Raw genomic sequence first — 24,478 nt, forward strand, 5'->3', positions numbered from 1 at the left:
CACATACTTCCTTTTCCCCTTTATATAAGTCTTTGTTCAAATGTTATCTCTTCAAAGAGGGATTCTAAAATGGCCCCCACTTACCCTCTCTATCCCTTTACCCACATTATTTTTCTTGATGGTTCCCATCATCACTTGAACTTTTACTCTTTATTTGTGGAGTGTCTCCCACTTTGGCGTGAAACATCCATGGGGTTATCTCGTGGTTATGTGCTGTGTCCCGCTGCCTAGAGCAGTGCTGCATGTAGTAGGTGCTCAGGAAACATTTGTTAAATGTTACACTGACATGGGATTTGGTCAGATGCCTCAGTTCTGACACCAGCATCATCTTCAAGCTATATCACGGGCCAAGTCCCTTAGACTCTAATCTCCTGGAATCTTGTGACAATGCAGGTTCTGATCAGGAGGTCTGGGGTGGGACCTGAGATTCTGCCTTTCCTACCAGCTCCCAGGTGATGCCCAAGCTGTGGGACCTGGGACCCAGGCTTTGAATAGTGAGGCCGTAACTGCTCTGAGCCTCAGTTTCCACACCTGTAAAATGGCTCATTGTGGAAAACAAGTGGGTGAAGCGTGTAAAGCACTGTGCACAGTGCCTGGCCTTAGCACACACTCAGTAAGTTTCAACTGCCCCTCCTCTGGGGACCTTTCAGGGTCTGAAACTCAAAGTAGTTGTTGGTTTTCTCCCTCTGATTCTTTCCATCCCCACGTGTTTAGTCCCCTACACAGACCCTCAGCAGAGCCTTGTCCAGTTTATTTCTCCATTGCTGGCCAGCAATCTGCTCCATTCTCCTGTCATGGGCAGAGGTTTTGGGAGGATTCTGGCATTTTGACAGTCATGGGGGCATTATGCAAATGAGATACAAAGCAGCAGTTAATGAGCCCTGATTGCATTTGCCCAGCACTGGGGAACACGGAGGATAACTGCTGGGCTGGGGAGGGGGGCAATTATACTCTTTGGGTTGAACAAGGAGGCGGTGACAGAACAGGTTGGCTGCTCCTGGGGGGCACGAGAGCAGCTGCCCTGTGGCCTGGGTGAGGCCCCCTCCTCATTTGTAGACTGATCCCACCTGTGGGACTGGAACACAGTTAAGGTCCAGGAATAGGGGCTGAGGTCGGGCATGGTGTGTGTGTCTGTGTGTGTGTGTGTGTGTGTGTGTGTGTGTGGCATGTGGGGTGTCCCTGGGCCTGTCCAGGGCCTACAAGTAGGGGAGTGGAGGCTGCAGATGGCGACTCCTTGATATTTTTCTAGCCCAATTAACATGCAGAGGAAAGTTGCAACAAAACTGTGGCAGAGGACAATTTTCCCCTGAATGGGGTTCACTTGGGAAGAAGGAGACGAGGGAGGTAGGAGATAAAGACGGAGCAGTTTCAAAGGGCACAGGCTGACATGGCGTAACCTATTACCCGTATTTTTGCTGGTTTGGGGGGGGTCTCTTATCGATGTCAACTTTGACAAAAACTAAGGATATCCCAATCTTGTTGTCTTCTACCCTTATGATACCTGTCTTGGGGGCCCTCCCAACAGCAGATGGGGCTGATCAGGCTGACAGTAGGGTGGGGTGGGGTGGATGCTCTCTGGCCTGGGGAAGGTGGGGGGCGACAGAAGGGGTCAGCTTCTCGCACAGAGCCTGCTTGAGTGTGGGAGGGCAGAACTCAGGGATCTGCCAGGCAGCAGATGGGGCTGGATCAGGCTGATGGAGGTGGGTCGGGGGCAGCTGTCTTTGGTATCCCTGGATGGAGCCGGCTCTTTAGGAGAAAGATGATCCGAGGCTGGGGGCTGGCAGGTGGGCAGGGGGCTCTGCTTACAGGGCCTGGGAACTCTATCCCTCCCCACCCCCTAGCTCTCCTGGGAATCTCTGCTCTCAGGCACCAGGCATCCCCACCCTCTTGGCCTGGGTGTCGACCTCACCAACTACTGAGGACCTCCAGGCTTGGGGACACCCAGCGTCAGGCTTCTGGCCCAAGTAGGCCAGGCTGGAAGTCACCTCTGAGGTCGTTTGGGGGAGGGGTCCTCACTCATGCCCACTATGTGACTGGCACTTCAAGTACTTATGACCCTGTCCTGCCTTTGACCTAAGGATGAGAAGCACCCTGGCTGTGAAACTCCTAGAAGATGGGTGGCTGTTACTGTGTTTCCTAATCAGATCCTTCCTAATGGAACCAACATAGAGCCTCGGGAAAAGCTTGGCAGGCATAGGGTTCAAATCCCAGCCCAGGCATTTTCTGGCTTTGTCCCCTTGGGCAAATCGCTCAATCTCTCAGAGCCTCTGTTTCCTAATCAGTCCTGTGACCTCACCTGCAGGGCTGCCGTGACAGCCAGAGACGCTACAGGAGAACTGGAATCAGTAAATCCACTAGCTCGTCACTCCTAAGGGCAGGGACTTTGTTTTGCCCACGGCCTGTGTCCCAGCACCTAGAACAGTTCGTGGTGGGTGCCTAGTAAATATCCGTTGAATGAATGAAATGCTCTATTTCATCTATTCTAAGATGCTTTCCCCCTCACATTTGACATCACTGATATTAGGATGCTTCATACAATTTATAGCATGTCTTGGTTTAATTGGCAGCAGTCTTATGATTGAGAGGGGTCTTAGATGGGATGAACTATGGAAGAGGCTATCATTATTATTAACAGGCACTTTTTGGCTTAATTTTTGGTGGGCTTCTGGTTCTTTCTGATTGTGTGTGCCCTCTCCAGGCTGTGTGGGGTCCCTGAGAATCACCCTAGGGCACAGGGGCTGCAGTGATCCTGCCTGAGGTCTTTCTGAGGCAGTGCTGGGCTGGGGTCAGCACATCCTGTGGGGAACACTGTGTGTCCTGGGCCCCTTTCTCCACTTGATCTACAGCCCCCGCTCCGGCCCCCACTGGATGCTATCCCTCCTGGGGAGGAGGGGGTGGCAGGGCTGTCTGAGTCTGGAACTCCCTCTGGGGAGGAGGGTCCCATTTTACTCAATCCTGTCATAATTCCAAGTACCAGGACTGGACAGCAGCTAGGAGGGTGGGGGGAATATCTGTGAGCCTCCTAGACTGAGGGGGCTCTAGGTAGGATCTAGTCTGGACCAGGCAGAGGACTTTCAGAATGAGGGAGAGGGAGTGGGGGAGGGTGGACCCCGTCTCCTCCCAACCCCAGTCCCCTCCAGTCCCTCTAGCAGCCAAGCTAAGACACGGTGGGCAGATTAGTATCTAGAAGAGCAGACAGATCCTCTCCTGGTTGGGACACTTACTTGTGTCACCGATCCGTCCCATAAGGCTAGGGTTGGGGGCTTGCGTGTATAGCAGTGATTTTATGTAGGAAGGGTTTGTGTGATACATGTTCTGGATCCGTGTAGATGTGTGTACACTGATATTAGTGTTAGAGTTATGTGTAAGTATGTGTGTGTGTGACCTGTGCATGTATAGGTAGATCCACAGATTTGTGGAAATGCACGTGTGCAAATGCATGTAATGGGTGTTTGTATATATATAAGTGTCGTTGGGGTGCACATGTGCATGGACACATGTTGGTGCTAATGAGCCATACGTGTGTGGTACAAGCCTAGATGTTTGCTCTAAGGGGTGTGTGACAGCTGTGGCCTGTGGGAGCAGCACCAGAATTTGGATTACAAAGCCTTGCTGCCAATAACAAGCCCAGGAGCCTTGGATGCCCAGACGAGTTGTTTCACTACTGCGGGCCTCAGTTTCCAATCTGTAAAATGGGTATGGAATCTCATGGAATGAGATTGTAGACGAGCATCTCACACTCGGCCTGACACAGAAAAATCTCAGAATAAAAGTTTGGAATTGAGGAATGACTGAATGAGAATAAATGATTAAGCAAGTAGAAATGTTTTACAGAGAGGCACGCGGTAAGATTTTAAGGGCCTGAGGGAAACATGTGGAAAGGTGCAGCTTACAGTGCCTTGAAGGGATGCTGGGGGAGCAGGGTCTCAGGCAGAAACAGAAGACGGGGCTGGAGCAGGGACCCCCCCACCCCGTGGGGCGTGGCTGCAAGAGCCTGGGAAGGTGAAGTGTGCGCGTGCCCAACCGCCCGGGGATGCAGGAGCCGCAACGTAGGCGGGCGTCCCCCGGTGTACGCGGGAAAGAGGCTGGCTGAGCGAGCATTGCCCGGTTGCCATAGAAACGAGAAGGAGGTGGGTGGTGGGAGAAGGAGGCGGGGGGCGGGAGAAGGAGGCGGGGCGGGAGGCGGGAGGGGGAGGAGGCGGCCGTGGGGGCGGGGAGCTGGCTTCTGCAGTTCGGGCGCTGCTGCCTTCCCGAGCAGCGAGCGGTGGAGGGAACCCAAGAGGACAGAGCTCCTGGCCCGGGCGCCAGGCCCCCTCCCCGCCCGCCACCACGGAGAAGGAGGAGGACAGCCGGCCCCTCCGGCCCTGGCCTGGCCCAGTGGGGACAGTGCACTCCTACGTGCCCCTGGCTGGGTGCCCAGACGGGCCCAGGTAGGCATTCCGGTGGGGACAGCCAGAAGAGGCTGCACGGAGAGTGGGGCCCCGGGGCTGTCCTGCCTTCCTACCGGCAGTACCTGGTGGCAAGCACAGGGGCCGAAGGGGCCAGGGCCAGTAGACCTGGTGGGGAGCAGCCTGCATCCTGAGAGGCCCTCTTCAGAACCTGGGGCCTCCCCATCAGGAGGACTGTGCCCCTGCTAGCTCTCCTCCTCTGCACTTCTGTCCCTCTCTCCACCCCTGCCACAGGTCCCGACTGGAGAAATGCCTCTTCCCAGGCAGAGCAGGCCAAGGGGGCTGGAGCTCCCAGGAACCCAAAGTGCCTGCTCCCCAGTCTGAGGCTGGTGGGGGTGGGTGGGTGAGGATGCCCCCCGCCCCCGCTCAGGGCACTGCTGGGCCCTGGCCATTTGGAACCAGCAGAACCCCCCCCCCCCCCCCGCCATCAGCAGCCTCCTTGCTGGCCCCGTTGCTCTCAGGTCCTGGGCTTAGAGCCCCGAGTCAGGGGGGAGGCATCTCTCTTCTCCCCCAAGCTGAGGCCCTTACCTCTCCTTGTTCTCCCTGCAGACCCAGTTCCCCCAGATCTCCCAGAGGACCCCTGTCCCACCACTGCAGCAAGCCCAAGGGCTCCATGCTGGCATATAGGAGAGTGGGCCCTGATTGGGTGGGGGGTGCTTGTGGCCCTCCCTCCCCCTCTTTCTGTGCCTCTGCTGCATTGCTTCTGGGGATGACTCCACTGCTGCTGGGGGAGCCCGGGGCACTGCAGAGGAGCCGCTGCCTGCTGCCCAGGAGGGGGTGGGGCCGGGCCTGGGGAGGCGCTGGGCCGCACTGCCTGGCTCTGGGCACGGAGGGGGCAGGAGGGCCTGCAGCAGCGCAGTGGGTGGGGTGCACCTGGTCCTGGTGGGCCCTGGGCCACAGCTAAAGGGCCTCGGCCAGCGTGGGGAGGAGATCCCAGCCTGAGGGGGCAGGGGGTGGTGTGTGCAACCTCAGGCGTGCCTAGGGTGCCTGGGCCTTGGAGGGTCTGCCCCCTTCTCCTGCCTGCCGTCCCCGGCACCCCCTGAGAGCTTGGCTGGGTCCTGGCACCACTCTGTGGAGCTTCCCCTTCCCTGGGCACTTGGGGAGTGAGAGCACCCGGGACAGGGGCCAGTGTGACGGGGCTGGGGGATATGTGCTGAGAGGCTGACGTGGCTCCATTCATTTCTGCAAACCTTAGTTGCACCTGCTGAGTATAGGCACAAGGGCCTCCCCCTTCAGTGTTAAGGGCCCAGGAGGTGAGAGGGCGGGTCTCAGGTGGCAGGAGCTTGGGTGGGGTTGCAGATCTGCCCAGAAGCTGGCAACCCAGTAACCTGTGTGCACCGTCACCATCTGCCCCCTGCTTCTCTGAGCCCCGGCACAGATCAGGGCCTGGGGCCGGCACTGGCGTTTATCCTGCTTCACCTCCTACAGCTGGGCCAGCCTCCATCCCGGCCACAACAAGGGCCGGTGAGGCCTGGAGGTCAAGAGCTGGAAGGATCTGGCCCTGACCACCCCCACCCCCCTCCACTCCTGTTTGGCCTTCTCTAGGCCACATTCCCCTTCTCTTCAATTTTTTTCTGTCCCATGTCCCCCTGGGGTCTGTCTTTGCTTGCTCTGTCTCTCTCCTACCCTTTTTGCCCCAAGGCTCTGGGGCAGTTAGCCAGCAGAATGGCCTCCTGGGGCCCATTTCCCAGCCCCACCCCATCACCCCCAGTGGGCTTGTGCACAGCCCAGGGCACATGCCCCCCACCTCCAGCAGCCTTCCCAGCATCAGAGGGAGCTGAAGGGAAGCCCCAGGAGCACTCAGAGGCCGGGGCCCCAGGACTAGAAGAACAGTTTGGTCCAGGCTGGCCCCTCCCCACATGCCCCCAGTGCAGGAGCTCTGGGGAGAAGAAGGAACATCTCCACTTGGCTCTCAGGGCACCAAAACTGAGCTCCCATCTCCCTTAAATTGTTCCTCCCGCGGTGCTCTCCATCTCAGGAAACAGCACCCCACCTGCCAGCTGCTCAGTCCCAAACCCTGATGCCACCCTTGACTCCTCCCTCCCTCTTGCACTCATATCCAAACCATCAGCAAATTCTGTTGGCCCCAAGTCTGAGTATTTCCCACCCCACCCGCCTCTCACTGCTTCTGGCATTACTACCTTGGTCTGAGCCCCCATCTTCCCTGATGGGAGGGCTGCAGCCACCTGCCAGCAGGTGCCCTGTACTTCTTGCCCCCCCGTAGTCCCCTATTCCTACGCCCCCAGCAGCCAGGGAGCCTTTAAAACCTAAGCCAGGGACTTTCCTGGTGGTCCAGTGGCTAAGACGCCACACTGCCAATGCAGAGGGCCTGGGTTTGATCCCTGGTCAGAGAACTAGATCCCACGTGCCGCAACTAAAGCATCCCGCATACCGCAACTGAAAAAGATCCCACATGCAGCAACTGAAAGATCCTGCACGCGGCAACTAAGACCCGGTGCAGCCAAATAAATAAATGAATAAATATTAAAAACAACAACAACAAAAAAACCCTAAGCCAGATCACATCCCACCTCTTCTCACACCCTGCAGTGGCTCCCATCTCACTTGATGGGGGAAAAGTCACGGGCCTCACTCTGACCTACAAGGCACCACGTGTCTGCATTCTCTCCCCGCCTTCCCCACCAATCTCTCTGACCTCAGCCTTCCCCTTTCCTCCTCACTCCCTCTGTTCCAGCCACATGGCCCCCTTGTTCCTCAACCATGGCAGCCATGCTTGTGCCTCAGGGCCTTTGCACTGGCTGTTCCCTCGGCCTGGATGCTCTTCCCCCAGGTATCTGCATGGTGCCCTCCCTCACCTCCTTCAGGTCTTTGCTCAAATGCCACTTGCTGAGAATGGCCTTCTCTGACCAGCCTGTGTAAAACAGCATCGCTCCTAAGCCCCCACCATCCCTCCCTGACCCCTTCACTGCCTTATTCTTCTCCAGAGCTTTTGTCACCTACCACACTTGATCATTTACTTTTTCATCTGGTTTCTTGTCTGTCTAGCTCTCTAGAACGTCAGCTCCATGAGGCAGGCGGGTTTCTGGTTTGCTCATGCTGTAGCCCAGAGCTGCACTCTAAGGATCAGGGCTGCAATTAAAGCCAGGAGTCTCTGCCTCAGTGGCTGGCCCCCTGCATCCGTGCTGTAATGGTTTCAGCCCTCACAGGGGAAGGGATGCAATGCCCCCCTGGCTGGGCAGTTGCCCCAGGGCATCGAGTTGGACAGGATGTCCTGCAGGGACTGGGTGCACGCTTCTTGCCTTTTTCTGACCCAGCCATGGCCAGGACAGCTGTACCCAGCCAGGGAGGGGAGGAGAGTGGGCTGCATGCATCCCACCCCCATTGCTGCTCAAGACGGAGGGCCCCTTCTTCCTGGTCAGAGTTCTGTGCCTCGGGAAAGCCTGCTGTGCACCCACCAGGAGCATCATCCACAGGGCGGGCAGACCTGGTTCCTGCCCTCCAGGAGACCACAGATGCAGAGGGCTCAGGACAGGACACACCCTGTCAGGACAGAGGACCCATGTGTGGGATGACTGGTCTCGAGGAGATGCATCCAGAGCAGGGAGGATGGGGGCCTGTCTTCCCACCACCTCCCACTCCTGCCTCCCCATCTGTGGAGCCTGAGACAAGGCTATGATTAGAGTGGTTCATTGGGAGGTGGTCCCTGGAAACACAGAGAGTGTGGAGGTGAGGCATGAAGGGAGGTTGAGTAAGCTGGTTCCCACTGTGGGCAGCTGGGGCTCGATCCCACTGGGTACCTCTGAGAGCCAGTGTAGCCAGGAAGGTGGGGAGCCGGGATGTGTGTACACCTGTTCCACCGGTCATTGCTTGAGACTGCCCCTGACCACCCTCTTCCCTGCCTGGTTTTCTTCAACTGTTGTTAATGTTAATCACCTAATGAGGTGATGTTTATCCACTGCTTGGCTTCCTGCCTGCACTGGAGTGTATGCTCCATGGGGGGAAGGCCTGGTCTCCTTCCCTGCTGAGCCTGCAGCACCCAGAATGGTCTTAGAGGCTCCCTAGAGACAGGTGGGCCTAATGGGATGTTGCCCCATCCGCGGCCTGGGAGCGGGGGAGCGCAGGGGGCTGCCTTTGGGGGTGATTTTCTGGAGGAGAGAGAGGGCCTGGGGCCTGATGGGGCTGGAGGGAGAGGGGATAGGATAGGAATGGTGAGGGCTGAAGGTTGGAGTCAGGGGAGCGGCCGGGAGGAGGAGAGGGGAGGCCAGCCAGGGGCGGCTGGGGTGCGGTGCCTTCAACCCTTTCCCGCAGGGACAAACCCCACGGCCCACCCGTTCCCTCAGCTCTGCGCCCCTCTGGGGCCCTCCAGCCTCAAGTGAGACCGAGGCTCTGCCTCCCTCAGTCTCCCCATTTGCCTCCATCCTCTCCCCGCCTCCCCACCTTGGGGTTTATTGTTTCTGAAGGCAGGGCGCTTTGGGGACTGCCCTGGGGACCTACCTCACAGAAGATGGAGGTTGGGGAGCCTGGTTTTTAGACCCGTAGAGAAGGCAAGAGAAAGCCAGGCCTGGGATCTTCTCTTCACAGGGGTTCCTGGAGACCTGGGGGTCCAGATGAGACCCAACCGTCATGGAAGGTGGTCTTAGTCAGCTCGGGCTGCTGTAACAAAATACCACAGACTCGGCAGCTTAAACAACAGACACTTATTTCTCACAGCCTGGAGGCTGGAAGTCCAGTATCAAGATGCCAGCCTATCAGGGGCCCTGGTGAGACCTCTCTTCCGGGCTTGTAGATACAGACTTCCCGCTGTGTCCCCACACAGCCTTCCCTCTGCTTGAGCCCGGGGAGAGGGGGCGAGCTCTTCCTCTTCTTATAAAGATGCCAATCCTATTGGATTAGGACCTCACCCTTATGAACTCATTTAACCGTAATTACCTCCTAAAAGCCCTATCTCCAAATACAGTCACTTTGTGGAGGTAGAGTATCAATATATAAATTTGAGGGGAACACAAGTCAGTCCTTAGCAAAGGTCTATGGGGGTGTTAGTCCAAAGAGGGGAGAAGGAGACGTGAGGTCATCCAGAGAGATCATCCAGACAGTCTCCTGTTTTGAAAGTGCTGCAGCTGTGGCAAGAGCGGGTAATAATACCCATAGTAATAATAACAGTTAACACGGTGCTTCCCGTGGCTACTCATTTCACCCTCACACCAACCCCATGGGGTTGGTGGTATCGTCACCTCCATTTTGCAGATGAGGAAACTGAGGCACAGAGAGTTTAAGCAATTTGCCAAAGTCACACAGCCAGTAAAGTGGCAAAGCTGGGATTTGAACCCAGTCGCTTTGTCTGGCCCCACGGCAGGGCCCTTAACTAATTTGCTCCTAGTGCTGATCTGGTGGGAGTTGCTGTGCATGTCAGGAGAGCAGGCTGCATCCTGAAGCCAGCAAGACGTGGTTGATGGCAGGGTGTGATGAGGAGCCGCACCCGGGTGTGGGGCTGAGGTAGGCTTCTTGCGGGGGACTGAGCTGGCCCTTGAAGGGAAGCAGGGTTGTTTTGGGGAGAGGTGATCCATGGGAGGGAGGATAGCATGCACCCCAGGCAGGAGAGAAGGCGTGAGCAAAGGAGCAGAGCCCGGAATGAGCTTGGGGTGTGTGTCACAGGGAGGGGTGGAAGGACAGCATGTTCCAGCTGACCTGGATCCTTCTCGCTGCATCTGAAGCCCCAGCAGAGGCTGGTAAGTGTCCTTGGGTGGCCCCACGTCAGGCACAGTGAGCCCGTCCATCTCTGGGTGAGGTGAGGGGCGGGGGAGCTGCTGGGAATGTTTGTGGGATCTGAGACCCACCCTGGGTGAGGGGGAGGCAGCTCTGGCTTCTCATGGCCCTGCCCAGGTTTGAGCTGAGCCAGTCCCGTAGGCCAGGAGGGCTGGGGTGACACCCATGGAGTACGGGCTCTGGGATGGAGGGGCAGGGGAAGGACTCACCCTTGGGTCTGGGTCTGACTCTGCCTCCTCCCTGCTGTGTGACTTTGGACATGTTATTTAATCTCTCTGAGTCTCAGAGAAGGCAGGGAAGTCATCACTCATCTCAATGGGTTGTTATGAGAATTAGAAATAAAGTGCATCAAGAGGTTGGCACATAGTAGGTATTCAAAAATGGTTGTGGTTAATATGAAGGGAGAGTGAAGAGAGGGTGACGTGACAGCCCAATTGCTACCTATTCTGTCTGTGCTGCAGGATCCCTAGGGATGGAGGGCACCATCCCAAGGGCAGAATCATCATGGGGGATCAAGGAGGAAGAAACCCTGGAACTGGACCCTGAGGGTTGACCAAGAGGAGAGGAAGGGGGCTCGGAAACAGAGGACAGGAGGGATCTGGGACCCCCTCCTCTGGGATTCCGGCTTTTGGTTGTGTCATCATCATTATCAACATTTATAGAACACCGACTGTGTGCAGGTGACTATGTTTGGCTCTAGGGTACAGAATTCAGTGTTTCTGCTATTTAATGAATGAATATTCCAGAAGGTCCTTAGCATTTATTCATCATTCTACAAATAAGGATCATGCACTTACTATGTGCCAGGCACTGCTCAGGATCTGCTGATGGGTTGGGTGTGGGGTGCGAGAAGAAAGAGGAGCTGGGTGACTCCGAGGCCTGTGGTTGTTAGTGGCTAATGCCTAGGAATCTACATGGTGCCGTCCACACCCTCCTGCCCTCCCTGGGCTCATGCTGTTAATTTCTCTATCCCTTCTCCAAGCCAGGGGTCGAGGGAACATGACCAAGGCCTCTGCCCCCCAAAGTCTTTTAGAGGCATCTGGCAGTGGGCCTGGGGCCTGAGGGGGAACACCTTTCACCTTCTGGCTCTTTTCTCATTAAAGGCAAGTTCAAGGCCTGCATTAAAACTTCAGATTTCCATAGTGGTCTGTGTTTTTCAAAAAGAACTTACCACCCTTTTATCATTTGCTCTTTGAAGACTCAAGTATTGTTTTCTCATCATATGAGTTAGAAAACTGAGACACCCATGACGCGACCCGGCCGAGATCTCACTGGTAAAAGAGGTCAAGCTGGGGCCAGAGCCCAATACCTCCTGTGCCACATGCGTGCCAAGGGCTACGGCATCCTTGGGGGTGAGAAAGGCCTGGCACCTTCCCTGGCTCCACAGACAGGGCCCATCCTGAAATGGGACTCTCACCCCTATTCCAGCAACAGAGGTGACAAATCAGAAGTGAGAGCTGACAGGCTCTTTCAGTCAGGTCTCAGCCTCAGGGCGCTCATCTACAATGTGGGGGTGAGAACGGCCCCCACCTTACAGGGCTGCGGTGGGGATTAGAGGCACTAAGACATGCCGACAGGCCCTGGCACCAAGTCCGTGCTCCATAAATGCCAGCTCTTATTATTAATAATATAGGGCTTCCAGGGCCACAGTAGCTTTACAACCATGGTGAGAAAAGTCAGATGGGCACTGTGCCCGTTTGATGGGCTGAGGACAGGTGAGAGCGGATGGGGCTTGTCCACTGGGAGCAGCAGATTCCGGCCACGCCAGCTTCCTGACCTGAGAGATGCCACGCTCTCAGTGATGGCAGCCCTTGACCGCCATTCAGGGAGGACCAGGCATTTGCCAGAGTTAAGCCCCCGGGTGGCGGTGTGAGGCCGATTTGGAGGAGGCAGGGGCGGGGTGGGGTGGCATGTCTGGCCACGGGGTGATGGGGTGCTCCCACGCCCCCTCCCACGTCCCTTCCCTGACGCTGCCTGCCTGTCTTCCTGGGCCACCTCTGTGTGGGTCTTTCCCAGGGTGAGAGTGGGCTGGACCCTCACCGCCGGCTCATCTAATCCTTAAGTCTGGTTGCATCACCCACATTTCACAGCAAGGCCCGGCAAGGCCATGTGAGTCACCCAGCATCACACAGCAGTTTGGTGGCAGAGCAGGGACCCCAAGGCTAGAGCTATTTCTACTAGACGTGCTGCCTCAGCCGGGAGGCTGGGGAAACCCTGCCTACACCCAGGGTGGGGCCGCAGCCAGTCCCACCCTCCCTGGATCTGGACAAGGTGGCGAGTGGCCTTCTTGCATTCCCTTCTAGCCCGACTTGCCGGGTCTGCGCTGCTCTGTCCCCTCCCTCCACGCCTCAGGTGCACCCTCGGTCCTGGCTCCCAGCTCCCTCAGCTCTTCTCCAGCACTGGCTGGAGGCTTTTTAAAATATATACAATTTATGCAAGGCAAAATCTAAAGGACACAAAAGGACCCATGGTGAAAAATCCCTCCCCGTTCCCATTCCCCAGCCACCTAGTTCCCTGAAGGCAACTACCATTACTCAGCTTTCCAAAAATATTCTCTGCTCATATGTTTCCCCCCATAAAAATGGAAGCATCCAGCCACACTGCGCTGAACCTGGCTCGTTTTGCTTCAGTGACAGGGCTTGGAGGGTTCTTTCCATTCAAGACCGGAGCATTCTGTTTCAGGCCTGCATGGTAATTTACTTAACTGGTCCCCTGCGGCCGCGCATTTGGGTTGTTTCCAGCCTTTGGTTTTTACAAGCAGTGCTGCAGTAGATAAAATTGGGTGGCATTACCTTCCAGGTAAATTCCTAGGGGTGGTGCTGCTGGGTGAAGGGTGTGTGCCTCTGAGGGTGGGAGAGAGCACCAAGCTGCCCTCCGTCAAGGTTGTGTGGAGTCACTTCCCCACTACCAGGGGTGGGTTCAACCGTGTCGTCGTTGTTCCCGTAATCAAATGTCCCTACCCCCCATCCCCGCCCCCACCGTCAGCTGCTAACAGCTGTACGTGCTGGAGATCCCAAAGAGCAGAGCTCTGTGACTCCAAGGGTTCTAGATGGTCTCTGGCCCCAGGGATACTTAAGTCCTTCATTAAATATACCTGCCCTTTACTTCTTCAAACCTAAATTCAAAATGTTCTTTATGAAGCAAGTACTGTTTTATAAGTGAAAAGTGCCAAATGAAGAAGAAAAAAAATTTAGACTCATTTCTTTGTCCCTTGATGAATTCAGCTGCCTTCCTGCCCACCTACCACCACTGTGCGTGAGTGTGGAAAGGTATGTCTGAGGCTTTGCTAAGGCGAAAGGAGCGAAATATATTTAGTGCCTGAGAGGAGCAAGGAACAAAAGAGCACCAGCCTCTGAACAGATGGGGAGGCTGAGGCCCGAGAAGGGGAGGGACACCCTTGACCAAGTATCCTTAGGTGTTGGTGCCACATGTCTGCCCTGAGCCTGAGGGCCAGCCTGGATCCCCTGGTTGGGCTGAATCTTGCAGAGACTAGCCCTCGCCCAGCATCCTCACTGGTCAGGGTTCATAGTGTCCAAGGCTGCGGTGCAGAAGTAGTGAGTTGTCTCCTGCTCAAGGCTCACAGCTCCTAGTAGTGTTGTTACTGAAAGTGGAGTCCAGCTGCTCGCCACTCTAAAGCCAATTAAAAGGCAAGGTTGGTGGAAAGGAAAGTTTGCTTTATTTCAGAGGCCGGCAACCTGTGGGGGGAGGGCAGATTCCTGTCCAAAGGCCACCCCCCCCCCCACTGACAATCAGTAGGCAAGAGCTTTTATAGACAGAGGGAGGGGGCTACTTGCAGAAACAGCATGCAGTTCTGACAGTCATCTTGAAATTGGTCATGCAGTGGTTTAATCAGCATCGTCTTGTTTTTTTATTTTTTAAATTTTCTGTTGATGTATAGTTGATTTACAATCTTGTGCTAGTTTCAGGTGTACAGCAAAGTGATTCAGTTATACATACATTTGTTCTTTTTCCAATTTTTTACCCATATAGGTTATTACAGAATATTGAGTAGAGTTTCCTGTGCTGTAGGTCCTTGTTGGTTATCTATTTTATATACAGTAGTGTGTGTATGTTAATCGTAAACTCCTAATTTATCCCCCCCCCGCCCACCGCCATGTTTCCCCTTTGGTAACCATAAGTTTGTTTTCGAAATCTGTGAGTCTGTTTCTGTTTTATAAGTAAGTTCATTTGTATCATTTTTAAAAATTAGATTCCACATATGAGTGATATCATATATTTGTCTTTCTCTGTCTGACTTAACTTCACTTAGTATGATAATCTGTAGGTCCATCCATATTGCTGCATCCATATTGCTGCAACGAAATGGCATTATTTTGTTCTTTTTTATGGCTGAGTAATATTCTATTGTATGTATGTACTACATTTTCTTTATCCATTCCTCTGTGGATGGACATTTAGTTTGCTTCCACGTCTTGGCTATTGTAAATAGTGCTGCAATGAACATTGGGGTGCATGTGTCTTTTTTTATATATATTTACTTTATTTATTTATTTTTGGCAGCATTGGGTCTTTGTTGCTGTGCATGGGCTTTCTCTAATTGTTGTGAGCAGGGGCCACTCCTCGTTGTGGTGCGCGGGCTTCTCATTGCAGTGGCCTCTCTTGTTGTGGAGCACGGGCTCCAGGCGCACGGGCTTCAGTAGTTGTGGCACATGGGCTCAGCAATTGTGGCTTGCGGGCTCCAGAGTGCAGGCTTAGCAGCTGTGGTGCATGGCCTAGTTGCTCCGCAGCACATGGGACCTTCCCGGACCAGGGCTCGAACCCGTGTCCCCAGCATTGGCAGGCAGACTCTTAACCACTGCGTCACCAGGGAAGCCCACATGTCTTTTTGAAGTATGGTTTTCTTCAGGTATATGCCCAGGAGTGCGATTGCTGGACCATATGGTAGCTCTATTTTTGTCTTTTTAAGGAACCTCCATACTATTCTCCATAGTGATTATACCAATTTACATTCCCACCAATAGCGTAGGAGGGTTCCCTTTTCTCCACACCCTCTCCAGCATTTATTGTTTGTAGACTTTTTGATATGGCCATTCTGACCAGTGTGAGGTGATACCTCATTGTAGTTTTGATTTGCATTTCTCTGATAATTAGTGATGTTGAGCATCTTTTCATGTGCTTTTTGGCCATCTCTGTGTCTTCTTTGGAGAAATGTCTATTTAGATCTTCTGCCCATTTTTTGATTGGCTTGTTTGTTTTTTTGACGTAGAGCATCTTGATTATTTTAAGTACAGTTAATCTTCAATTCCAGGGTTGGTTTATTCCCATTTCTTTGAGGCCAGCTCTCAGAATTGTGGCAGCTTATGTCATGGCTACAGCCTGGTCATCATGTAGTTAACTTCTTCCACCTGGTGGGGTTTTAGTATCTATAAGACAGCTCATAGGATATGGCTCAGAGTATTATCTATAGCCCTTGAGGAGGAACTAATGGTCCTTGACTATGCTTAATGACTAATCTATTATTATTTAGTCTTATTGGACTATTTTCCTTTGTTTCTTCATTTTCTCACTTCTCTGATTAAACTTACTCTTTGGCTAAAGTTTTTCCACACTCAAAAGGCAGGCTGAGGACATGTGGGGCAAGGACCATAGGGTCCTGCTCCATTTCAATACCCCCTTTTCTTTGATACTCCTCAGTCTTGAGGAGGGACAGGTACAAAACAAGAAAGGGAATAAAGTTTTGGATACAGAGGTTAATCATAGACTTGGTACAGGAATTCTGTTTTAGTTCCATTTCTGTTCCAGGTTTCCCCAAATCTTTGAGTGAATGGCACGACAACTGCTCTCGCTACTTCCTGCTGAAGTGGGGCATAGTCCTGCCTAATTTTGGGAACGACACAGAGTTGGAAGTAATCTCAAGTTCCAAGCTTAGCATCAACATTTTTTTTTAAATTTACTTATTGGCTGCGTTGGGTCTTTGTTACTGCGTGCGGGCTTTCTCTAGTTGTGACGAGTGGGGGCTACTCTTTGTTGCAGTGTGCGGGCTTCTCATTGTGGTGGCTTCTCTTGTTGCAGAGCACGGGCCCTAGGTGCGCAGGCTTCAGTAGTTGTGGCATGCAGGCTCAGTAGTTGTGGCTCGCAGGCTCTAGAGCACAGGCTCAGTAGTTGTCTCGCACGGGCTTAGTTGCTCTGCAGCATGTGGGATCTTCCCGGACCAGGGATCGAATCCATGTCCCCTGCATTGGCAGGTAGATTCTTAACCACTGCGCCACTGGGGAAGTCCCCAACATTTTATATTATGAAAACATTAACTCTCTCTTTGACTACTTGTCATAGTACCTGGACAAACATTTGAAAATTAGTAGACATATTACAATGAGGATAACAATCAAAATGCATCTTTGTATTATTCTCTGAATGTGTTTTTTTTTTTTTTTCTTAATGGTTAAAGCAGATATACAATGTATGTTTACTAGGCCACAAACAGGCTGTTTTGGTTAGTCTAAAGTTCAAATTAAATCATGTGTAAGTCAGAATGACTTCCCCATACCTCAATATGTGAAAATTTCTTCCATCATTTCGCCCCCACTTTAATTGCAAATATTTGCACAGAAAGCATTGATAATCAATATATTTTTCCAGCACTGCCAGATGTAGCTCCATTGCCTGCTCTGGGTTCATTCATGTCCCTCAGTGCTAGACCTACTTTTTGGTTATATATTGGCCTAGTTATCCATGATGGGGGAAAACTAATCAGACATAACAAACTAATACAGGGGTATGCTGATGGGGAAACATTTTATAGGCTACACATTTTAGCACTAATACCCAATTGTCACACAAGCATTGTACATGTGCTTTTATTTTTTAAAATATTTATTATTTATTTGGTTGCATTGTGTCTTGGTTGCGGCAGGTGGGCTCCTTAGTTGCGGCTCGAAGGCCCCTTAGTTGTGGCTTGCCAGCTCCTTAGTTGCGGCTTGTGGGCTCCTTAGTTGTGGCATGCAAACTCTTAGTTGCGGCATGCATGTGGGATCTAGTTCCCAGACCAGGGATCAAACCTGGGCCCCCTGCATTGTGAGCATGGAGTCTTAACCTCTGTGCCACCAGGGAAGTCCCTGTACATGTGCTTTTAGTAGTAAACTTAAAGCCAGCAGTGATACACATCGTAAGTAATTATACTCTATGATAACTAGCCAGTTTTTTCCATCCTGAACATTGGGGTCAAAATTATGGTTTGAGGGACTTCCTTGGCAGTCCAGTGGTTAAGACTCTGCACTCCTAATGCAGGGGACACGGGTTCAATCCCTGGTCAGGGAACTAATATCCTGCATGCTGCACAGCGCAGCCAAATATATATATACATATGATTTGAAGCAAAACAATAGCTTTTCATTAGAATGCTTTAAATTTTTTACCCAGTTCAGCAGTATGATCTGAAAGTTATCAAATGTTGTCCATATAATTTAACTTACGAAATCCTAGTTGCTTTAATATTTCTTCTGACATGCCTAGGGGCCTTTTAGAATACTCAAAATTGGCTAGAGAAAGAAACTTACGGGCTTCTCTGGTGGTGCAGTGGTTAAGAATCCGCCTGCCAATGCAGGGGACACAGGTTCGAGCCCTGGTCCGGGAAGATCCCACATGCTGCGGAGCAACTAAGCCTGTGCACCACAACTACTGAGCCTGTGCTCTAGAGCCTGCAGGCCACAACTACTGAAGCCCGCGCACCTAGAGCCCGTGCTCTGCAACAAGAGAAGCCACTGCAATGAGAAGCCTGCACACTGCAACGAAGAGTAGCCTCTGCTACTAGAGAAAGCCCATGCACAGCAATGAAGACCCAATGCAGCCAAAAAATTAATTAATTAATTAATTAAAAAAATATTGGTGTTATTAAAAGAAAAAAGAAAGAAACTTACAATCTGTTATTAAAAGCAGCTCAGTATTCCAGGAAAATTTTGTTCTCTTAACAGGGAGAAAGAAACCAAATTCCAGTCTTTACCAGCTTGCTATAGATATTAACCTAATTAAATCCAATCTAATCTTAATCACTCCTGACAGTGTACAAAATTCTTTTCTCAAAGTTCCCTTTTTTTGCAAACCTTTTATCACTTTTGTATCCATATGATTTCCCCATCCAGAAATAACCAGCTCTAGGACAAGATTATTACCATCATTTTTCCTCAACAAAAATATCTCCATTCTTTATACCTTCTCTGCCGACCATGCATATCCTACTTGCTTTACACACTGAAATGCTTCCCTTATCATTTTTAGTAGCTTTAATTACATATTTCAGTTTTTAACACTTAAAAGCCTTAACAAAACCAAGAAGTAAGTAATTGAACTGTTATACCAGCATTTACTGATTGGCAAACTTAAGAACATATTCTGGGACTTCCCTGGTGGCGCAGTGGTTGAGAATCCACCTGCCAATGCAGGGGACACGGGTTCGAGCCCTGGTCCGGGAAGCTCCCACATGCTGTGGAGCAACTAAGCCCACGCGCCATAACTATAGAGCCTGCACTCTAGAGCCTGCGAGCCACAACTACTGAGCCCGCCTGCCACAACTACTGAAGCCCGTGCAACTAGAGCCCATGCTCTGCAACAAAAGAAGCCACCGCAATGAGAAGCCCGTCCACTGCAACGAAGAGTAGCCCCCACTCGCCGCAACTAGAGAAAGCCTGCACCCAGCAATGAAGACCCAACACAGCCAAAAATAAAATAATTAATTTTAAAAAAGAACATATTCCATAACCTCTAAAAACTTACATTTTTTCGCATAGCATAGTTTCTCTTTATTGTGGTACAAGATGCATGTTTAATAAACCCAAACATCTTTTGAAGTTCTACTAATTAACCCAAGGCTGAAGTCGCAGGCAAAGTGGGCTGTGTTTGTTTGTATTTCAAGGCCATGATAAGAGTTAACTTCAAGTTTTCTCCTAGGCATATTTTTGTTCTCTGAGGGTCAGAATTCTGAAAAGAGTATTTTATCAAGCTAGCTTTCTCTAACTGCAGATGCAAAAAGAACCAGAAGAATTTCAAAACTCTTTTGTAATTTCAAAAGAGTTTCATCTTAACCAATTTTCTCCAGAGTCTAAAGAATACTGTTGTCTTAGATTGGTAAAAAAAAATTATCTTTGGGACTTCCCTGGTGGTCCAGTTCTTGAGACCCTGTGCTTCCACTGCAGGGGACACAGGTTCGATCCCTGGTCGGGGAACTAGGACCCTGTATGTCAAGCAGTGTGGCCAAAAAAAATTGTCTTTTTTCTTTAGTCATAATCTCATAGCTAAAATTTTTCCAGTCACACAAATGGAATATACACTCACACACCAGAAGACAGAACTGTCACAAATCCTCCAAGAGGATGACTGATACAGAGTCCCAAACAAATATTTCCCCAACACAAATGGTCCTCAGTGTCAGACACATGTCAGAACCAATTGGCAAAATGCCCAAATAGCACTTTGTGCTCAAAATAGAAGTTTGCCTGGGTACACACCAGTGGACTTACTCTGTCTTGGAGCTTGTCAGCTCGTTTAGATGCATGTTTCCGTTCCACCGAGGAAAAACGTACATTGGCAGCCAGTGCCGAGCAGGGGAGAAACAGGGAGGATTCCCGAAACAAATGGTTTTGGCAGCTGCTAGGAACGTCCCCCCAAATCCCTCTCTCAGGACCAGCTAGCCACGAGTGGCGGGCTCCTCGCAGCCATCCCAGCACATGGTCATGGTGGGCGAGTCTGCTCGGGAAAACCCCAGGGAGCCAGGTGCTGTGAGAGCGCAGCAGCCCTACGTCGGGTGCCAAAAACTGTTACTGAAAGTGGGGATCCGGCTGCTCGCTGCCGTAAAGCCAATTAAGAGGCAAGTTTGGGGCTTCCTTGGTGGCGCAGTGGTTGAGAATCTGCCTGCCAGTGCAGGGGACACGGGTTCGAGCCCTGGTCTGGGAAGATCCCACATGCCGCGGAGCAACTAGGCCCGTGAGCCACAACTGCTGAGCCTGCGCGTCTGGAGCCTGTGCTCCGCAACAAGAGAGGCCGCGATAGTGAGAGGCCCGCGCACCGCGATGAAGAGTGGCCCCCACTTGCCGCAACTGGAGAAAGCCCTCGCACAGAAACGAAGACCCAACACAGCCATAAATAAATAAATAAATAAATAAATAAATAAAATTAAAAAAAAAAAAAAAGCAAGTTTGGTGGAAAGAAAAGTTTACTTTATTTTGGAGGCCGGCAACCTGGGGGGAGGGCAGATTCCTGTCCAAAGGCCAATTTCCCCCCACTAACAATCAGTGGGCAAGAGCTTCTGTAGGTGAAGGGGAGGGGCTACTTGCAGAAACAACACAGTCAGCTCTGACAGTCATCTTGAAATTGGTCATGCAGTGGTCTGATCAGTGTCATCTTGATTGTTTAAGTACAGTTAGTCTTCAGTTCAAGGGTCGGTTTGTTCCCATTTCTTTGAGGCCAGTTCTTGGAATTGTGGCAGCTTATGTCATGGCTACAGCCTGGTCATCATGTAGTTAACTTCTTCCACCTGGTAGGGGTTTTAGTATCTGTAAGACAGCTCACAGGATATGGCTCAGAATATTATCTATAGCCCTTGAAGAGGAACTAAAGGTCCTTGACTATGCTTAATGACTAAACTATTACTATTTTCTCTTGTTGGACTTGTTTAGACTCTTAGACTTTTAGTCTTGTTTCTGCATTTTCTCACTTATCTGATTAAACTTACTGTTTGGCTAAAGTTTTTCCACAGACAAAAGGCAGGCTGAGGACATGGGCAGCAAGGATCATAGGGTCCTGCTCCATTTCAGGGTCAGGCCCAGCCTGGACTCACTGCCCCTTTGAAGACCAGGCCCCTAGCTCTCTGCGTCCTGTCTCCTAACTACTGAGCCATTCTTGTCCAGGGTGGCGATGAGGACTGGGGGATGGGAGTAGGGCAGTGCCTGCCCTGGCCCGGGGGCAGCACATGGCCTAGATTGGACAGCCGTGATGCCTGCTGACAGATCCATGGTACACACAGCCACCCCGATGTTCACGCAGATTGCGGTGCTCTGACCTGTGGGCCAGGAAGCCACATGTCTGGGACTCAGGAGATACGTAAGCGGCTAATGGAGGCTTTGAGGCTGGGCACCAGGGCAGCCGGAAGGGCATTTACAGGAGCCCAGTACCTCAGAGATCTGAGGAGGCGCTGAGCCTGGGCGGGAGGTAGGAGGGGGCCTGCTGCCAGCTTCCCGAGGGTCTCGGGTCCAGGCTTCAGGTGGGGGGGTTCAGGGAGGTTCTAGGGGCTGAGACCAGGGGTTCTGCGTCAATTGGGGATTGGGCGGGAGCTGAGGTGGGTCTTTTGCACCAGGTGCAAGGATTCAGCTGTGTCAGGGTGGGCAGTACCGAGGTGGGCAGATTGAGAAGCTTTCTAGGGTTCATCATTGAGCCCCAGGGTGCCAAGTCCTGGGGAGGGGGAGTGCAGGACATGCACAAAGATAAGCCTGATTGCTGGCTTTGAGGAGCTGTGTGTGTCTGTGAAGCAAACTGCGGATTTATATAAAGCAAATATGTAATTACGTGGCCCTAGGTTTTAGCTCTAAGAGTCCAGGAGCACAAAAACAGTTGTAGGCACCATGGTTCTGGTGGTTGCAGCAGGCTTCTGAGAAGAGGTGCCCACGCTTGAGCTGGATGACGGACTTAGGGGAGAGGGGAAGGACAGGATGTGGAGTGAAGAGCTTATGGCGGAGAGACCGGGAGGTGGGCATGAGGGGTGCTACAGGGTGGCTCTTGGGGTTACCCTAGGGATGGGGAGCCAGTCTCTGAGCCCCCATCCAACGCGAGGCCCACAGCAAGTTGGCGCCCCAGGCCTGGAATGGGGCATGCGGGGAGCTGCCCTCATCTCCAGGATCTCTCTCCTGCCCTCCCAGCGCATGAGCAGCCGGCCTGCTGACCGCCGCTCCACACCTGTCCACAGCAACGGCCACACCATGTCTGGCTCCTACGACGAGGCCTCGCTAGCTCCGGAGGAGACCACCGACAGCTTCTGGGAGGTGAGGCTTAGATGCTCCCCAGGTCCTGGGGACCAGGCAGCCTGGCTGCGTGGAGGCCCAGGCTCCCACCCACCCGTGACCTCAGATCTTGCTCCCCAGCCCCACGGACCCCTCCAAAGCCCTCCATGTCCAGCGGGCAGTTGTTGCCACCAAGTGGTTCCTACAGACCATTGAGCCCAGAGCCCCTCTGCCCCACAGCTGCCCCTGGAGAGATCCTGTGGAATTTATGATGCAGAACAGGGCCCTCCTGACCCTCTGCTCTGGGGGCGCCGGCTCAGACTCCTCGTGCTTCACGCAGGCAGGTGCAGCACTTTACAGCTTACGTGGCCTTTCACAGCTGTGCCCCGCCTCCTACCCTATGCAGTGGGCAGGGGGCGGAGCACTGGTCACAGAGAAGTGTTACGAGTTCAGGGAGCCCCGCAGCGACAAAGAGGTGGAGCCAGCATTGCAGGAGCCTCCCAAAATATTTGAGACCCAGAAAGAAATTTTCCATCGGCTTCCAAAACCCAAAGTGAAAACTGCCAAACCTAAATTAATAAGTGTTTAATGAGATGTCTACAAAACATAATATTATGTCAAGAAGCTGCAGCTCAGCTCAACGCTTATATGAGTCTATATAAATATGATAGATTTACCACGGCAAGTACAAAATGAATAATTCATTTGAGTCTAAGTCCAAATTATAAATATCCTTCTGCACTTGGTGGCAGTGAGGAAATTCTGTTTAAAGTGGGATGAGGGAGTGTATAGACGGTGGGGTGTGAGGGGGGTGTCCAAGCCTCCATCAGCGAGAGGGTGCAGAGCCCCCTGGGTGTGAGCGCGGGGTGGCCCAGCGGGCGCCCCCTGCAGGACAGGGTGGCCAGGGCGGCCGGGCGGGCGAGGCGGGGAGCCCGCGGGAGTCGTGCTCGCTGCTCGGCCGCCAGGTGGGGAACTACAAGCGGACGGTGAAGCGCATCGATGACGGGCACCGGCTGTGCAACGACCTGATGAACTGCGTGCAGGAGCGCGCCAAGATTGAGAAGGCGTATGCGCAGCAGCTCACCGACTGGGCCAAGCGCTGGCGCCAGCTCATCGAGAAAGGTGCCCCTCCCCCTCCTGCCCCATGCCCAGCCCGTGCGCACACCCCAGGCGCTAACCGGTCCCCCACTGTCTGGGTCCCGGGAGCGCCCTGCCTCTGGATGCACCTGCACCCCCCAGTCGCCGGGCCCTGCCCTGCACATTTCCCCTCCCAAACCACGCAGGCCTCCCCTGTCCCCGGTCAGCTCTACTTTCTGCAATTTTAGGTTGGATTAAAAACAACTTTTTATTTTGAAATAATTTAAGCTTAGAGAACAGTTGCTAGAACAGTACAGAGAATTACATACCTTTCACCCAGACTCACCAGCTCACATTTTACTACGTTTGTTTTCTCACTCCCTCTCTATTTATAGGCATATCTTTTCCGAACCATTTAAGTTAGAGACATGCCCCTTCACCCTAAATTCTTCATGTAACACCAAAGAATAAGAACATTTGTTTATATAACCATAGTTCAACTATCAAATTCAGGGCGTTTAATGTGGCCCATATGCAAATTTTATTATAGCAATTGTTCTTGCTGGTCCAGATCCTGTGGGATGTCTGGTCCCAGTGGCTTCCTGTTATCTGTCACCAGTTGGTTCTTCAGTTTTAACGTTCAGTCAACATTCCCGGAGCACCGACTGTGTGCCTGGTGCTGTGCTGGCTTGTGAGAGCTCATGGGGGTCCAGGCTGCCGCCCATGGGGCTCACAAGCTGATGGGGGAGACAGGGAGTAGGCCCAGAGACGGACGCTGTAAGAACAATTCATGAGGGCTGGAGGCCGAGGTGTGTGAGGATAGAGTACTCAGAAAAGGCTTCCTGAAGGAGGTGGCTGTTCTTCGGCCCTGGAAGATGGATAAAACTATAGGGAGAGCAGAGGAGGGCATTTCTGCTGCCATGGGAAGTATGGGGAAAGCCTCAGAAAAAGGAGGCGTGAGGCGGGCCTCTGGGCCGGGGGTAATGAGGACCCGGTGACCGCATGGCCATTTCCTCAGGCCCACAGTATGGCAGCCTGGAGCGGGCCTGGGGTGCCATGATGACGGAGGCGGACAAGGTGAGCGAACTGCACCAGGAGGTGAAGAACAGCCTGCTAAACGAGGACCTGGAGAAGGTCAAGAACTGGCAGAAGGATGCCTATCACAAGCAGATCATGGGCGGCTTCAAGGAGACCAAGGAGGCTGAAGACGGCTTCCGCAAGGCCCAGAAGCCCTGGGCCAAGAAGATAAAGGAGGTGCCTGGTGGGCGGCTGCCACGGAAGGGG

At 52.6% G+C, this 24,478-nt stretch overlaps 2 protein-coding genes across 3 annotated transcripts in view; one reads left to right on the forward strand and one right to left on the reverse strand.

Annotated features, from left to right (window-relative positions):
* ILRUN (inflammation and lipid regulator with UBA-like and NBR1-like domains) overlaps nucleotides 1-24,478 on the reverse strand; it is a 256,018-nt gene that overhangs the window by 64,086 nt on the left and 167,454 nt on the right. The gene's annotated exons all lie outside the window — the stretch shown is intronic.
* The window catches only part of PACSIN1 (protein kinase C and casein kinase substrate in neurons 1), a 63,651-nt gene that overhangs the window by 33,260 nt on the left and 5,913 nt on the right, over nucleotides 1-24,478 (forward strand). Inside the window, exons 1-4 of one of the 2 annotated variants that reach the window (XM_082345090.1) lie at nucleotides 4,263-4,430; nucleotides 22,037-22,159; nucleotides 23,083-23,239; nucleotides 24,213-24,448. In XM_082345090.1, the coding sequence (XP_082201216.1) occupies nucleotides 22,040-22,159; nucleotides 23,083-23,239; nucleotides 24,213-24,448 (513 nt within the window). In that variant the 5' untranslated portion in view covers nucleotides 4,263-4,430; nucleotides 22,037-22,039. Of the gene's footprint in view, nucleotides 1-4,262; nucleotides 4,431-22,036; nucleotides 22,160-23,082; nucleotides 23,240-24,212; nucleotides 24,449-24,478 lie in introns of those variants that run through there. The other variant, XM_082345089.1, reaches the window with a different exon arrangement.

This window comes from Balaenoptera borealis (assembly GCF_965194805.1).
Source record: "Balaenoptera borealis genome assembly, chromosome: 12".
NCBI classification, from domain to species: Eukaryota; Metazoa; Chordata; class Mammalia; order Artiodactyla; family Balaenopteridae; genus Balaenoptera; species Balaenoptera borealis.